This window comes from Lepidochelys kempii, chromosome 1 (assembly GCF_965140285.1).
Source record: "Lepidochelys kempii isolate rLepKem1 chromosome 1, rLepKem1.hap1, whole genome shotgun sequence".
Classification (NCBI taxonomy): Eukaryota; Metazoa; Chordata; order Testudines; family Cheloniidae; genus Lepidochelys; species Lepidochelys kempii.
In genome coordinates, this window is record NC_136380.1 from 328,846,781 (window position 1) to 328,863,683 (window position 16,903).

The window sequence follows — 16,903 nt, forward strand, 5'->3', positions numbered from 1 at the left end:
TTAAAAGCAAGCATGTGAAAGGATTACTTTGCCCTGGCATTTGCGGTTCTCCTAGATGTAGTCCTAAAGCCTTTGCAAAAGGTTTCTGGGGAGGGCAGCCTTATTGCGTCCTTCATGGTAGGACACTTTACCACTCCAGGCCAGTAACACGTACTCGGGAATCATTGTAGAACAAAGCATTGCAGTGTATGTTTGCTGGCATTCAAACAACATCCGTTCTTTATCTCTCTGTGTTATCCTCAGGAGAGTGAGATTGGTTGAAATAGAGTGCTTTTCTTCAGGGGACACTCAGAGGAGCCCATTCCTGCTGGGCTGTTTGCCTGTGGCTAAACAGAAATGTTCCCCGCTGTTAGCCACAGGGAGGGGGGAAGGTTGAGGGGGTAGTCACGCGGTGGGAGGAGGCAAAATGCGACCTTGTAACGAAAGCACATGTGCTATGTATGTAATGTTAACAGCAAGGTTTACCCTGAAAGAGTGTAGCCACTGTTTTATAAAATGTGTCTTTTTAAATACCGCTGTCCCTTTTTTTTTCTCCACCAGCTGCATGTGTTTCAATGATCACAGGATCTTCTCCTTCCCAGAGGCTAGTGAAGCTTAGAAAGAAAAAAAAACGCACTCGCGATGAAATGTTCTCCGAACTCATGCTGTCCTCCCACACTGACAGAGCACAGACAAATGCGTGGAGGCAAATAATGTCAGAGTGCAGGAAAGCACAAAATGACCGGGAGGAGAGGTGGTGGGCTGAGGAGAGTAAGTGGCAGGCTGAAGAGAGTAAGTGGCAGGCTGAAGACAGGGCTGAAGCTCAAATGTGGCGGCAGCGTGATGAGAGGAGGCAGGATTCAATGCTGAGGCTGCTGCAGGACCAAACCAGTATGCTCCAGTGTATGGTTGAGCTGCAGCAAAGGCAGCTGGAGCACAGACTACCACTGCTGCCCGTCTGTAACCAACCGCCCTCCTCCCCAAGTTCCATAGCCTCCACACCCAGACGCCCAAGAACGCGGTGGGGGGGCCTCCAGCCAACTAGCCACTCCACCACAGAGGATTGCCCAAAAAAAAGAAGGCTGTCATTCAATAAATTTTAAAGTTGTAAACTTTTAAAGTGCTGTGCTTAAAGTGCTGTGTGGCATTTTCCTTCCCTCCTCCACCACCCCTCCTGGGCTACCTTGGTAGTCATCCCCCTATTTGTGTGATGAATGAATAAAGAATGCATGAATGTGAAGCAACAATGACTTTATTGCCTCTGCAAGCGGTGATTGAAGGGAGGAGGGGCGGGTGGTTAGCTTACAGGGAAGTAGAGTGAACCAAGGGGCGGGGGGTTTCATCAAGGAGAAACAAACAGAACTTTCACACCGTAGCCTGGCCAGTCATGAAACTGGTTTTCAAAGCTTCTCTGATGCGTACCGCGCCCTCCTGTGCTCTTCTAACCGCCCTGGTGTCTGGCTGCGCGTAACCAGCAGCCAGGCGATTTGCCTCAACCTCCCACCCCGCCATAAACGTCTCCCCCTTACTCTCACAGATATTGTGGAGCACACAGCAAGCAGTAATAACAGTGGGAATATTGGTTTCGCTGAGGTCTAAGCGAGTCAGTAAACTGCGCCAGCGCGCCTTTAAATGTCCAAATGCACATTCTACCACCATTCTGCACTTGCTCAGCCTGTAGTTGAACAGCTCCTGACTACTGTCCAGGCTGCCTGTGTACGGCTTCATGAGCCATGGCATTAAGGGGTAGGCTGGGTCCCCAAGGATACATATAGGCATTTCAACATCCCCAACAGTTATTTTCTGGTCTGGGAATAAAGTCCCTTCCTGCAGCTTTTGAAACAGACCAGAGTTCCTGAAGATGCGAGCATCATGCACCTTTCCCGGCCATCCCACGTTGATGTTGGTGAAACGTCCCTTGTGATCCACCAGAGCTTGCAGCACTATCGAAAAGTACCCCTTGCTGTTTATGTACTCGGCGGCTTGGTGCTCCGGTGCCAAGATAGGGATATGGGTTCCGTCTATAGCCCCACCACAGTTAGGGAATCCCATTGCAGCAAAGCCATCCACTATGACCTGCACATTTCCCAGGGTCACTACCCTTGATATCAGCAGATCTTTGATTGCGTGGGCTACTTGCATCACAGCAGCCCCCACAGTAGATTTGCCCACTCCAAATTGATTCCCAACTGACCGGTAGCTGTCTGGCGTTGCAAGCTTCCACAGGGCTATCGCCACTCGCTTCTCAACTGTGAGGGCTGCTCTCATCTTGGTATTCATGCGCCTCAGGGCAGGGGAAAGCAAGTCACAAAGTTCCATGAAAGTGCCCTTACGCATGCGAAAGTTTCGCAGCCACTGGGAATCGTCCCAGACCTGCAACACTATGCGGTCCCACCAGTCTGTGCTTGTTTCCCGAGCCCAGAATCGGCGTTCCACAGCATGAACCTGCCCCATTAGCACCATGATGCATGCATTGGCAGGGCCCATGCTTTCAGAGAAATCTGTGTCCATGTCCTGATCACTCACGTGACCGCGCTGACGTCGCCTCCTCGCCCGGTATCGCTTTGCCAGGTTCTGGTGCTGCATATACTGCTGGATAATGCGTGTGGTGTTTAATGTGCTCCTAATTGCCAAAGTGAGCTGAGCGGCCTCCATGCTTGCCTTGGTATGGCGTCCGCACAGAAAAAAGGCGCGGAATGATTGTCTGCCGTTGCTCTGACGGAGGGAGGGGCGACTGACGACACGGCTTACAGGGTTGGCTTCAGGGAGCTAAAATCAACAAAGGGGGTGCCTGTACATCAAGGAGTATTTCAGGCAGGACTGCACGGAGGGTTCCAATAAGAAATGGTGCACCTAAGTTATCGTTCTTATTGGAACAAGGAGGTTAGCCTGGCCTCTGATTGATACATGGCTAGATTTACCTCGCTGCACCTTCTCTGTGAGTGACTGCAGTGTGATCTAGAGGAATGAGTCCCCTAGACAGGGGAGGAGGCAAATGAGTACAAAACAAATCTGGTCTATTTCTTGTTCTGACCCACTCCATCTATCTTTTACATCTTTGGCTGGCAGCAGACGGTGCAGAAGGACTGCATGCCATCCACATCTCATGGCTGCTCGGCAGAAGATGGTACAGTACGACTGCTAGCCATCTTCATCTCTTGCCTGCCTGGCAGAAGATGGTACAATACGACTGCTAGCAATCCTCATCTCTTGCCTGCCTGGCAGAAGGTGGTACAGTATGACTGCTAGCAGTCCGTATCGCCTGCCCGCTCACCATAAGACGGTTCAATAGGACTGACTGCAGGACTAAAGAGAATGACCTGGTCAAGTCACTCCAAATTTAGTCCCTGCACCCATGTCTGCTCAGGCGCTCCCAGCCGACGTGGCCAGGAGCACCTCGGACATGACAATGACGTACTGTACCGTCGTACATGACAGTCGTACTGCACCTAAGTCCTTCTGCACCGTCTGCTGCCAGCTGCTAGATTTACCTCGCTGCACCTTCTCTGGGAGTGACTGCAGTGTGACCCAGAGGAATGAGTCCCCTAGACAGGGGAGGGGGGGAAGCAAATGAGTACAAAACAAATCTGGTCTATTTCTTGTTTTGATCCAATCCATCTATCTTTTACATCTTTGGCTGGCAGCAGACGGTGCAGAAGGACTGCATGCCATCCACATCTCATGGCTGCTCGGCAGAAGATGGTACAGTACGACTGCTAGCAATCCGTATTGCCTGCCTGCTCACCATAAGACAGTTCAATAGGACTGACTGCAGGACTAAAGAGAATGACCTGGTCAAGTCACTCCAAATTTAGTCCCTGCGCCCATGTCTGCCCAGGCGCTCCCAGCCGATGTGGCCAGGAGCACCTCGGACACGACAAGGACGGCTACCAGTCGTACTGCACCGTCTGCTGCCACAAGGCAATGGGTTGCTGCTACTGTGTAGCAATGCCGTACCGCGTCTGCCAGCACCCAGGAGACATACGGTAATGGTTACCTGAGTGGGCTCCATGCTTGCCGTGGTATGGCGTCTGCACAGGTAACTCATGAAAAAAGCCGCGAAACGATTGTCTGCCCTTGCTTTCACGGAGGGAGGGAGGGAACGGGGGCCTGACGATATCTACCCAGAACCACCCGCGACAATGTTTTAGCCCCATCAGGCATTGGGATCTCAACCCAGAATTCCAATGGGCAGCAGAGACTGCGGGAACTGTGGGATAGTTACCCACAGTGCAACGCTCCGGAAGTCGACTCTAGCCTCGGTACTGTGGAAGCACTCTGCTGAGTTAATGCACTTAATGCTCTTAGAGCATTTTCTGTGGGGACACACGCACTCGAATATATAAAACCGATTTCTAAAAAACCGACTTCTATAAATTCGACCTAATTCTATAGTGTAGACATACCCTAAGATTAAATAGATAGCTGGAGGAAGGGGGAGTCTTAAAAAGATGTTCTTTGTAAGGGTCAAAAGGAAACAAGGTTAAGATGGAGGACAATCACAACCAAAACACAAAAAGAAAAGGAGGACTTGTGGCACCTTAGAGACTAACCAATTTATTTGAGCATAAGCTTTCGTGAGCTACAGCTCACTTCATCGGATGCAATTTGTGCTTTGTGATTACAATTACTTTTTTTTCCCGCTCTTATGATGGCAACTGTAAGAGCGGGAAAATAAAGTAATTGTAATCACAAAGCACAAATTGCATCCGATGAAGTGAGCTGTAGCTACTTACTGGGTACAGTTGCCATCATAAGAGCGGGAAAAAAAAGTAATTGTAATCACAAATTGCATCCGATGAAGTGAGCTGTAGCTCACGAAAGCTTATGTTCAAATAAATTGGTTAGTCTCTAAGGTGCCACAAGTACTCCTTTTCTTTTTGCGAATACAGACTAACACGGCTGTTACTCTGAAACCAACCAAAACACAGCTTCACTTTTGTTGGTGCGGCATGGCATTTTTTCCTATTTTTGAACTAGGTGTGGAACAGAAGGTATCACAGAAAACTAAAAAACATGAAAGAAATTAAGACATCACACAAAGATTTACCTCCGAGATCTAGCAACCAGAATTTTTCCGAAACAATTCACTCTCTCTCTTACTTGCAAAGTATTGTATAAAGTAGTGACCCATATAAATCACACAGCTACAGGAAACATACACAAGTAAATACCAATATAAGTTACAAGAAAATATTTACAAAAAAACTGGAACTTGATATATCCCAGTAAAACACTCAGCACATCAGAATAGGGTAGAACAGTTCCATAGCTTGACAATCAATTATTTCTCTTCATACTGACACTTAACAAGTGGAAATAATAAAGAAAAATGTTGACAGAAATTGTCCTTGGCTTAAATCTGAGTATTTCCAGGAAAACTTTAGTTTTCCCAGGAGCACTAATGGATTCTGTTCCCATTAAAATCAATGGCAAAACTCTCTATGATTTCAATAGAAGGAAGATCATGCTTTGATTAAGATTTGGTTAAGGACACACAGCAACGATATAAGGAAATTAATTAAATGTCATGACTCTGGAGGTGCAAAGCAGATGATTTAAGCCCTACTTAACTGGCCAGTGGAAGACTTCCCTGGTGTAAGGGAATCCTACAGTGGCATAGGGCCTCTGTAGCAGTTTTTATGTCACCTATTCTGCTGAACCTAAATGGAGGATGGAGAGAGAGCATGGCCAGGGTGCCCATCTACCAGAACAGCCTTGTCTGCAGCAATCATAACACAGAGAAGCACTAAAACTGCTCTACTTCGTGCTAGGGACCAGGCTGGTATCTGCTGGCATCAGGTCAAGAATGAGGCTGCATTTGCCCCTCTCCCTGGCTGTGTACCAATCACAGCTCAACCAGTCTGGAGGATCTGGACTTGAGAAAGGATTTTAGGGGTTGCCTCATATAACTATAGCTCCTATCCACAGATGTTCACCTAATATTGTCCTGGTGCTATTAGATGTCCAGACTTTTATAATCTTTTTCACTTTAGCCAGTCATCTGACCCAAGCAGCTTAACACTATAGGCTTGCTTAAAATGTGGGAGGTTGCCAGCCCTGAAGATTAATGGGAAGGAAGAGACTTCTGGCTCATTTTTTTAACATGGGACAGATTCTTAAGAAGATATACAGCGTTCTGTCAGGGATGCTACTGTCAGTAGTTAAATGCAAGTAAAGAGTTATGTAAGACTCCCTGGTACAGTTATGTGAGAGGGTTTGTCTATGCAGTCTGGACCATTAAACACTTTGACATGTTCTTTAATTCAAGGGAAGTTCTAAAGATAAGATTATGACGCATAAAGGAGTCTGCTGCATCACAACCGTCTTCTGGTAATTCTTTTTAAACTTTTGAACTTTTCAGAATTTAATTTCATCTTTACAACTGTAATCTTTATTTACAACTTGATAGTGTATTTTTAAAAGGAAATTAATCCTTTACAGAGTTATAGGTGAGCCTGCATTTTATCATGTATTTACAATGAACAAATGCAGCTCTCTCTTACTTCATAGCTTCTTCCTTCTAGGAAGGATGAATTAATTAATCTGGATCAACTCTATGAATCAAATTCTTCTCTGAAAGTAGTTTAATTCACAACAGTAGTTACTCTGGATTTACACTGATATAATGACAGGTTTCAGAGTAACAGCCGTGTTAGTCTGTATTTGCAAAAAGAAAAGGAGTACTTGTGGCACCTTAGAGACTAACCAATTTATTTGAGCATGAGCTTTCGTGAGCTACAGCTCACTTCATCGGATGCATACCGTGGAAACTGCAGCAGACTTTATATACACACAGAGATCATATCATCTCTGTGTGTATATAAAGTCTGCTGGAAAAAGTCTGCTGCAGTTTCCACAGTATGCATCCGATGAAGTGAGCTGTAGCTCACGAAAGCTCATGCTCAAATAAATTGGTTAGTCTCTAAGGTGCCACAAGCACTCCTTTTCTTTTTACTGATATAATGGAATGCAGAATTTGTTTCTATGTTTGAAACATAATGAACATGCTTTCTGAATACAATATATCAGTCTTGTAGAGCTAAACAGTAGTTTAAATGTTGGTATTTAAGGAACCATAAATTAATCCAAATGCTCTTTTATTATCAGGTATTGGTTCATCCAAGCCACTACGCTAGACATGGAAACCAAAATACATTTTTTGATTCAGGCAGCATGTATGATAAAACATTTTCGTATACCATCCTTGAATGGAAATATTGCCTGGTGGAGTTAATTTGGATAGGATTATATCTGAGTGTCTGATTACATATCCACTGTCTGAAATGTATATTATGTGGGAGTACTTTCTCACTTTTTGGATCTGAAGAACTGAAGGGTCTGTCTGTGGATTAAATGTTTATCTACATGAATTTGTTGCTTTCTCATTATAAAATGCCTGTTGGCAGTTTTTAAAAGGTCTATAAATCTCTAGGACAGGAACAGAACTATTAAAAACTTCTAGAGGTGAAAGTTTTTTAAATGATTACTGTAATACAGCTATTAAGTAACAGTAATGTGCAGAGGTCTCAGTCAGGACAGTGGCTCCGTCATGCTAAGCACTATAAAGCACATACTGTATAAGATCAAAACCTTACAATGGACAGATGTGTACTATAAAAAGAATGAGATTATGTACAGAAGAAAAAAACTATTTATCCTTTTGAGTGGCAAGAAAACTCATGTTGTGACTCAGGGCTGAAGGAAAGCTGACAGGTATGAAGAACCACATGATTTCGGCAGAGACATCCCTTAGCGACGAATTTATTAAAGGAAGAACTCTATATCCTAGTAAAGAGGACAAGAAAGAAGTTGGTAAAGTACAAGAATGCACTAGTAAGCAATGGTGAAAAGTAAAAGAGTCCCATTTAAATATAAACATGTGAAGGCAAGCAACTGAATATTGACAAAATGTACAAGTGAAGGGTGAACTAGAGTGCCTGGTATTAAATGAGGATATGGCTATAACAGGCATCATGGAAACTTAGCGGAAAGAGGATAGTCAATAGGACACAGTAATATCAGGGTACAAAATACATAGGAATGATAAAGCAGGTCACGCTGGTGAGGAAGTGGCACTATACGTGAAAGCAAGCACAGAGTCAAACAGAGTAAATATCTTAAATGACTTATACTGTACCACAGAATATCTATGGATAGATAATCCATGCTTGAACAATAGGAGTATAGCAGTAGGAATATATTACCAACCCCCTCATCAGGATGGTGACTGTGAAATGCTTAGGGAGATTAGAGAGGTCACAAAGGCAGAAAAATGCAATAACAATGGAGGATTTCAACTATTCTCACATTTACAGGGTATATGTCACCTCAGGAAGGAATGCAGAGAGAAAATTTCTAGATAGCATTAAAGACTGCTTCTTGGAGCAGCATGTCCTAGAACCCACAAAGTGGGGAGACAATTCTTGATTTAGTCCTACGTGGAACACAGGATCTGGTCCAAAAGGTGAATATAGCTGAACCACTCAGTAATAGCACATAATGTAATTAAATTTAACATCCTTGTAGGAGGAAAAGTGCCAAATAAACCCACCACAGTAGCATCTAACTTCAAAAAGGGGAACTACACAAAAATGAGGAAGCTAGTTAAACAGAAATTTAAAAAAACAGTCACAAGGAAGAAATGCCTGCAAACTGCATGGAGACTATTTAACAATACCATAATAGAGGTTCAGACTAAATATATATCCCAATTAAAAAAAGACAGTAAGAGGACCAAAAAAATACCACCATGACTAAACAGCAGAATAAAAGAGGCAATTGAAGGCAAAAAGCATCCTTTAAAAATTGGAAATCAAATCCTACTGAGGAAAAAAGAAAGGAGTATAAACTCTGGCAAGTAAAGTATAATAAGGCAGGCCAAGACAGAATTTGCAACTAGCCAAGGACACAAAAATTAACAGCAAAAAATTTTTTGGTACATCAGAAGCTGGAAGCCTGCCAAAAAGTTAGCAGGGCCACTGGACAATTGAAGTGATTACGTAGCTGTCAAGGTTCCTTCCCCACTCTGAACTCTGGGGTACAGATGTGGGGACCTGCATGAAAACCTCCTAAGCTTACTTTTACCAGTTTAGGTTAAAACTTCCCCAAGGTACAAACTATTTTACCCTTTGCCCTTGGACTTTCACTGCCACCACCAAACGTTTATCTGGGTTTATTGGGAAAATGTTGTTTGGAAACGTCTTTCCCCCAAAAATCCTCCCAACCTTTGCACCCCACTTCCTGGGGAAGGTTTGGTAAAAATCCTCACCAATTTGCATAAGTGACCACAGACCCAAACCCTTGGATCTTAGAACAATGAAAAAAGCATTCAGTTCTTGAAAAGAAACATTTTAATAGAAGAAACAGTAAAAAGAATCACCTCTGTAAAATCAGGATGGTAAATACCTTACAGGGTAATTAGATTCAAAACAGAGAATCCCTCTAGGCAAAACTTTAAGTTACAAAAAGACTCACAGATAGGAATATTCATTCTACTCAGCACAACTTAATTTCTCAGCCATTTAAAGAAATCAGAATCTAACGCATATCTAGCTAGATTACTTATTAAGTTCTAAGACTCCATTCCTGTTCTGTCCCCTGCAAAAGCATCACACAGACAGACACAGACCCTTTGTTTTTCTCCCTCCTCCCAGCTTTTGAAAGTATCTTGTCTCCTCATTGGTCATTTTGGTCAGGTGCCAGCGAGGTTATCCTAGTTTCTTAACCCTTTACAGGTGAAAGGATTTTTCCTCTGGCCAGGAGGGATTTTAAAAGTGTTTACCCTTCCCTTTATATTTATGACAGGAGTACTCAAGGAAGACAAGGCTGTTGTGAAGAAGCTACATTAATAATTTGCATCCCTCTTCACTGCAGACAGTTATGGGTAGAAACCCACAACTGTGCCATTCTTTTAGGTGACAAATCTGAGGAACTGTCTCAGATTGAGGTGTCATTAGAGGAGGTTTTGGAACAAATTGATAAATTAAATAGAAATAAATCCCCAGGATCAGATGGTACTCACCCAAGAGTTCTGACAGAAATCAAATACGAAATTGCAGAACTTCTAACTGCGCTATGTAATCTATAGCTTAAATCAGCCTCTGTATCAAATGATTGGAGGATAGCTAATGTAATGTAAAAGGCTCCAGAGGTGATCCTGGCAATTACAGGCCATTAAGCCTAATGTCAGTATCAGACAAATTGTTTAAAACTATAGTAAAGAACAAAATTATCAGATACATAGGTAAACACAGTATATTGGGGAAGATTCAACACTGCTTTTGTAAATGGCACTCATGCCTCACCAATCTGTTAGAGTTCTTTGAGGGTGTCAACAAGCATGTGAACAAGGGTGATCCAGTAGATATAGCATACCTGGACTTTCAAAAAGCCTTTAACGACGTTCCACATCAAAGACTCTTAAGCAAACTATAGAGTCATGAGATAAGAGGAAAGATCCTCTCATGGATCAGTAACTGGTTGAAAGACCAGAAACAAAGGGTAGGAATAAACAGTCAATTTTCACAATAGAAATACATAGAGTTTCCCAAGGATCTGTACTGGGACCTGTGCTGTTCAACATATTCATAAATGATCAGAAAAAAAGGTGTGAACAGTGAGGTGGCAAAGTTTGCAGATGATACAAATTTACTCAATATCATTAAGTCCAAAGCTGACTGTGAAGAGTTACCAAGGGATCTCACAACACTGGCTGACAGGGCAGCCATATGGCATATGAAATTCAGTGTTGATAAATGTTAATTAATCCACAAAGGAAAAAATAATCCCAACTATATACATAAAATGATTCTAAATTAGTTCTAAATTAGCTGTTACCCTTTGTGATGTCCCTTGCTCCGGGGGTGGTTGGTAGGGAAGCAGCACCTACTAGTCAGGGGCTTTGCCCCGTGACTTGCCAGTGGGTGTTGGTAGAGGAGTCCGGGCCTCCCAGTCCACTGAGCTCTGTCCCAGGGCCCGTTGAGGGCTATCAGTGATCTGACAGCTGGGGCACCTAAGGTGCCCTCCATGGGCCACTTCCTAACACACACCCCACAATTGTCCCAAGGTTGCTGTCTGGGTTAAGACAGTGTGAAGGGTGTCCGCCCAACATGAGGCACCGTCTGCCAGCTGCACACAGCATAATAGCTCCCTCTCTCTCAGGGTGGCAACTGTCTCCTCCTGGGCCATGTCAGTCCTAATGCTTTCCCCTGCTGGGGTAGTCCAAAACAAAACAAAGGGGATTAACAAAATAGGGAATTCATATAAGGGGGAGAGGGGAATTCTTCCATCTAAGGTGGTCTCTGCAGCAGGTCCTCCCTTCCCTCAGGGAGGGACCTTTGGGCAGTTGTTTTAGGGAGAGATTCTGCCTTTCCTCAGCTCTTCTATGCTGGAGCTGCAGGATACAGGTCTGCTCTCTTCCCTGATCTCCCAGCAAGTGAGCTGTTTCCCTGCCTTTTAATTCCTTCTCCAGTTGGTGCATTTCTTACAAGTGTGGTGGGGTGGTGCTGGCTGAGCCCAGAGTAATTCCCTACTCCTTATTTGTATACCCCCATCACACCACTCAAGAAAGAGACCTTGGAATCATCATGGATAGTTCTCTGAAAACATCCACTCAATGTGCAATGGCAATCAAAAACGCTGACAGAATGTTAGGAACCATTTGGAAAGGGATAGCTAATAAGACAGAAAATATCATAATGCCACTATATAAATCCATGGTACGCCCACATCTTGGATACTGCGTGGAGTTCTGGTCATCCCATCTCAAAAAAAGATATATTAGAATTGGAAAAAGTACAGAGAAAGGAAACAAAAATGATTAGGTGTATAGAACAGCTTTCATAAGAGGAGAGATTAAAAAAACTGGAACTGTTCAGTTTAGAAAAGAGATGACTGAGGGGGGATATGATAAAGGTTTATAAAATCATGAATGGTATAAACAAAGTGCATACGGAAGTGTTATTTACCCCTTCATGTAACACAAGAACAAGAGGTCACACAATGAAATTAATAGGCAGCAGATTAAAAACAAACAAGAGGAAGTATTTCTTCACACAATGCAAAGTCAACCTGTGGAACTTGTTGCCAAGGGATGTTCTGAAGGCCAAAAGTATAACTGGGTTCAAAAAAGAATAGACCTATCCTCTATGAACTCATCTAACAATAGCTATTAGCCAAGATGGAAAGGGACACAACCCCATGCTCCAGTCAGACTGCTAGACTGCCTCTGACTGCCAGAAACTGGGACTGGACAACAGGAGATGGATCATTCAAAAGTGCCCTGTTCTGTTCATTCCCCTGAAGCATCTGGCACCGGCCACTGTCAGAGACAGGATAGTGAGCTAGAAGGACCATTGGTCTGACTCAATATTGCCATTCTTATGTTCTTACATGCGTTTATTATTATTTTTCTACGGCAGAAGCTGTGTTTTTGCTTTCAGATACACTTGTTTTTGGTATTGCTGTGCTCTTCAATGCATGGTCTCTGCCCAGACCACACAGTCTAAATTCAACATGACACAACAAGGGAGGGTATCTGACAAAGGAGGGAAGAGGAAGAAGGTGATAAAGACTATTTTGGTAGTAGTATTTGGATGAAGTGAAGGAGTGGACATGAATGATATAAAATACTTAGGAACAGTTGCTGAGGAGGCACTTCCATCCTTATTAGAGGGAAAATACCAAATTAAAAACCTTGGGTCTAATTTTAAACACTTGAAAGCTTAAGATAGGCATCAAGTTCTACACCTGGGTACTCATATCAGTGCATAAGCACCCAAATGTTGATCTGAACCCCCAGAAGTGAAATGGGCATCCTGACACAGCCCGGTTTTCAAATAGGCATCTGAAAGCTTGCAGCATGTCATACCTGGTGTTAGGGTTTGAGATAAAAAACAGCCCACAGTCTGAGTATGTTGTTGGAGCTATGCAGGTTACATCTGGGGTGTTTCCTCACACAATTATGCTAAAAATATTTTGAGCATCTTTTTTTTGTTTTCCACAAACAATAAAACTTCATAGGAGAGAGAAATTGCACCCGAATTCTTGGTATTGTCTTTCAGTCCTGGGTAACTTCCAAGCAACGGTCACATATAGCAACCTTCTCACATCACTTTGGACACCTGCAGATTGCTCAGTTCACTTTAGGACTGTACCCCAATTTCGAGTAACAGATATCTGAGTTTTGACAGATGTTTAACACTTAACTGGAAATTAATATTTCAGGTACAACAAATCCAAGGCAATAAGTGACTCCAGGTCCTGTACAGACAGAGGGTCATGATGTGAGGAAGTGGGACAGAATCACTTTGTGTCTTTCAATATTTGGAGGATGGTGAAAAAATTGGCAATGAAACATGTAAGAAAATGAGCCTGACAAATCTGTTCTTTCCCGAGTTTCCTTGTGCTCTGTGTGCCAAGTCTTGCTTTCACAAGCAGGACCCACTTCCTATAAATACAATCCATAAAGCTAGCAGCTGAAAATAAACTCTGCCTTCAATCCCACAAAAAATCTGGGGTCATTCCCTCTTATTTGAAATAGCATGGCTGGCACAGAACTCCCCATTTTTCTCACATTTCCAACAGACCAAACTCAAAGTAAAGAGTTGCTATTTCAGAACATTTTGAAGCTGAAATGTAAACATTACCATGCAGGGAAGCAGGACTTGAATGTTATTTTTAAAACATCTGTAGGATGGTAGAAAGAAATTTGTCCTGGCAGCAGAGAACACCTCATGGGAACAAGGAATAACAGCAAGGAATGAGTGATTACTAGCAGGACTATGACAACTATAAATTGGAAAGATAGGATTGGTACTGAACACAAAGCCATCTCCGTTGTCCTTTGTGAAACTGTTAAGAATTCTGGTAGTAGCTTAGGGACCATTTCAGCAGTGATTTAATCAAATCAGAAATAAAACAAGGCTGGGTTGATCTACATTAACAGGTCATTTAAAATCTGCATATTATTTGGTCCACGTTGAAAGTTTCCAGTAAAGTACTTTCAAAACACATCAAAATTATTTCACATTTGTTAATCACTAACAGTGTACTTGGCATGTATAAACACTTGCTGTAGAGAAAAGCATGCTTCCTGCTTCAGTATGCTTATTTTAAACCCCCAGTCCTGCAAGAAGTTGAACACCAGCAATCCCTCTAATTTTTTTACGTCCATGTGCGGAATGAATTTTGATATGTACACTAATATGGAGGTGATGTGTGACACATCATATTACTTCATATTACTGCACGTAACAAAATTCATGGGGGGAGATGAGGGGTTCGGAGTGTGGGAGGGGGTTCAGGGCTGGGGCAGAGGGTTGGGGTGCAGGCTGAGGGAGGGACTCCTCTCCCCAGCAGCTCCAGCGGGCCTGGACCAGGCTGGAGAAGGGGCATCTCTCCCCACCTGCCTGCTTGGCCCTTGAGAGCAGGCTGGGCAGCTTACAGGGAACATAGTTGAACCACCTCAATTCCTGTTGAATTTATGATTGGATCACCAAGTATACAATATATTTCAAACATAACTCAGAAGGGGATGGCCAGGTATTATTCCAGACACAATGGAAAGAATGGCTGAAGGCAAGAAGATAGAAGTATAAGAAGAATTCAAAGGGAGCGAAAATAAAGCAATACAAGTGTTGCTTGGTTCCTACTGACTATTAAAGCAGAATTTTGCAAGAATAAGGAATCGTTGATTAGCATGATTTCCTGTTGTCTCACAGATTAATACCTTGAAAATAAATTCAACATCTCACCTCTGTGTTAGCCGGTCTCCTATGATATATCGATAGATAGATAGATAGATAGATAGATAGATAGATAGATAGATAGATAGATAGATATAGATATAAAAAATAAGGATATACGAAGTACCACGACACTAAAGAGTCATTGAGAGATATAATGGGTATATTATTCAATTAACTAGTTTTACCTAATGAATGGCATTCCTGTTTGTGCAAAATCATATTATTTACTATTACTAACTTTATACAAACAGGAATAATATTCAGTTGCTAAAATTTGAAAATATATGTACCTCCAGGCAGGTAACATAGCACAGTGGTTATAAGAAGGCACTAAGCACTAGAAGACCAGAGTTACTATATGAGCTCTAGCAATCCACTTAACAACTTTGTGCCTCAGTTTCCCCATCTACAAAACGGAGAAAATACTTATCCACTTGTGTAAAGCACTTTAAGAGTTTGAGGTGAAACTATGAAAGTGCAAGGTATTATCATATCTGACCCAGTGTTCCCTAAGTGTATATGATTCTTTAAAAAGTTATTTTTTCCTTTGAAAAAGTCCATAAAAAAACCTGAAAATGAATACAAATGGCTTTGTGATCTCCTGAGGAAAAAGTCAAACGTAACTAATCACTAAGGCACATAAATCTGAAAGATAAAATGGCTCTCAACTGTCAGACACTTCTTAACATTTAGAACTGAGCCCAGTTAATTATGGAAACTATTCATCATGTGTTAGTAGACAGGGATACCTCCTGGGTTAAGAAACTAAAGTCTTCCAACACCGTCATCATCAATCAGTTCATTTGACAGAAGGAAAAGCAGAGTCTGGAAAGTTGAGTTTAGGTTTGTGGTTTTCATGACTGACTTTTTTGAGGAGATTTGTTGCATTTATTTTTAAGAAATGTTTATGTTGATTTTTTAGTTACTATTGTTTTCAGGTTTTGATATTTCTAACAGGCCTCAATCCTGCAAGGAGCTTGCTGTGGTGGGATCACTGAGGTCAGCTGGTGCTCCCAGAAAACACTCAGAACCTTTCAGAATTAGCTCCATAATTGTATTCTTTAGAAAAAATGTAATTCCTTGAGTGCTCACATTGTACATCCAAAAGAGACAGTCCACCTGATTCACCACTGCGTTACTCCCGTTTTACTTCACTGAAATTATTAGAATTACATTGGCATAAAAACTAGAGTAACTCAGTGATGAATCAGGCCCAGTACATTTTGATTTGAAGTAAAAAAGAGGGAGTCGCAACAACCCCTGAACTCAGTACGAAAATCACAAGAGAACATTGAGATAATTCAGCAGTGTTTTACCATTCACAACGAAAAATCACTTTGTTGAAACAGAGACAAGACTAACCCCGGTCTTTTTTCTTTAACTTAAGAGCACGCTGATTAAAGTGGCACTTAGACTGTAAACATTTTGTCTTCTATTTTCTAGAGAAGCTCCTAGCATCTTTGTGGATGACAAAATAATAAAACAATGATTTAATATTACTTGTAAGTGACAAAATCCCAGCCATTCAGTTTTAATCATCAAACATAAGACAAAATAAAAGGTTAAGAAGACACTTGATCATGTTCTATAATTATCTACAGAGAAAGAAGATATCAGATACTTCAGAGCTCTTTTATCTAGCAGATAAAGGCATAACAATATCCAAAGGCTGAAAGCTGAGGTCAGTAAAATTCAGACTGGAAAAGAGAGGTAAATTTTTTATAGCAAGCGTAATTCAGCATTGGAACAGATTACCAAGTGCTGTGGTAAATGTTCCTTACTTGGGAATTTTTAAAACAAGAATGGATGTCTTTCTAAATGTATAGCTTTATCTTTCCCAGCATTATAATATTCCCTTGCAGTTTGCAAAACCAAAATGAAATGATCCTGTACTAAACCAATTCTTTATTACAAATCCTAGAAAACATTTTAATCACATCAGTAAAACAAACAAAATATGTTACTGAAGTTACAAATAATCTATGTATTTCACCTAAATACTATCTGGAAAAAAATACAAGAATGCTATCCTATTTAAAGAGAAAATAGAACCTACCTACTGTGATGTTCCCTGTTTCAGTCTGAAGGGTTGTGTCACCTATAAGAGAAAAACAGAGTCGATGTTTTAATGATAAGAGAAACTTATTTTATACAGTCCATTCAGAGACTGCACA

The 16,903-nt window shown here is 42.0% G+C and overlaps 1 protein-coding gene across 1 annotated transcript in view; it reads right to left on the reverse strand.

Moving 5' to 3' along the window:
- The window catches only part of FAM185A (family with sequence similarity 185 member A), a 77,387-nt gene that overhangs the window by 25,392 nt on the left and 35,092 nt on the right, over positions 1–16,903 (reverse strand). The window contains exon 5 of the mRNA XM_073328557.1: positions 16,786–16,827. Within this exon, the coding sequence (XP_073184658.1) occupies positions 16,786–16,827 (42 nt within the window). The remainder of the gene's footprint in view (positions 1–16,785; positions 16,828–16,903) is intronic.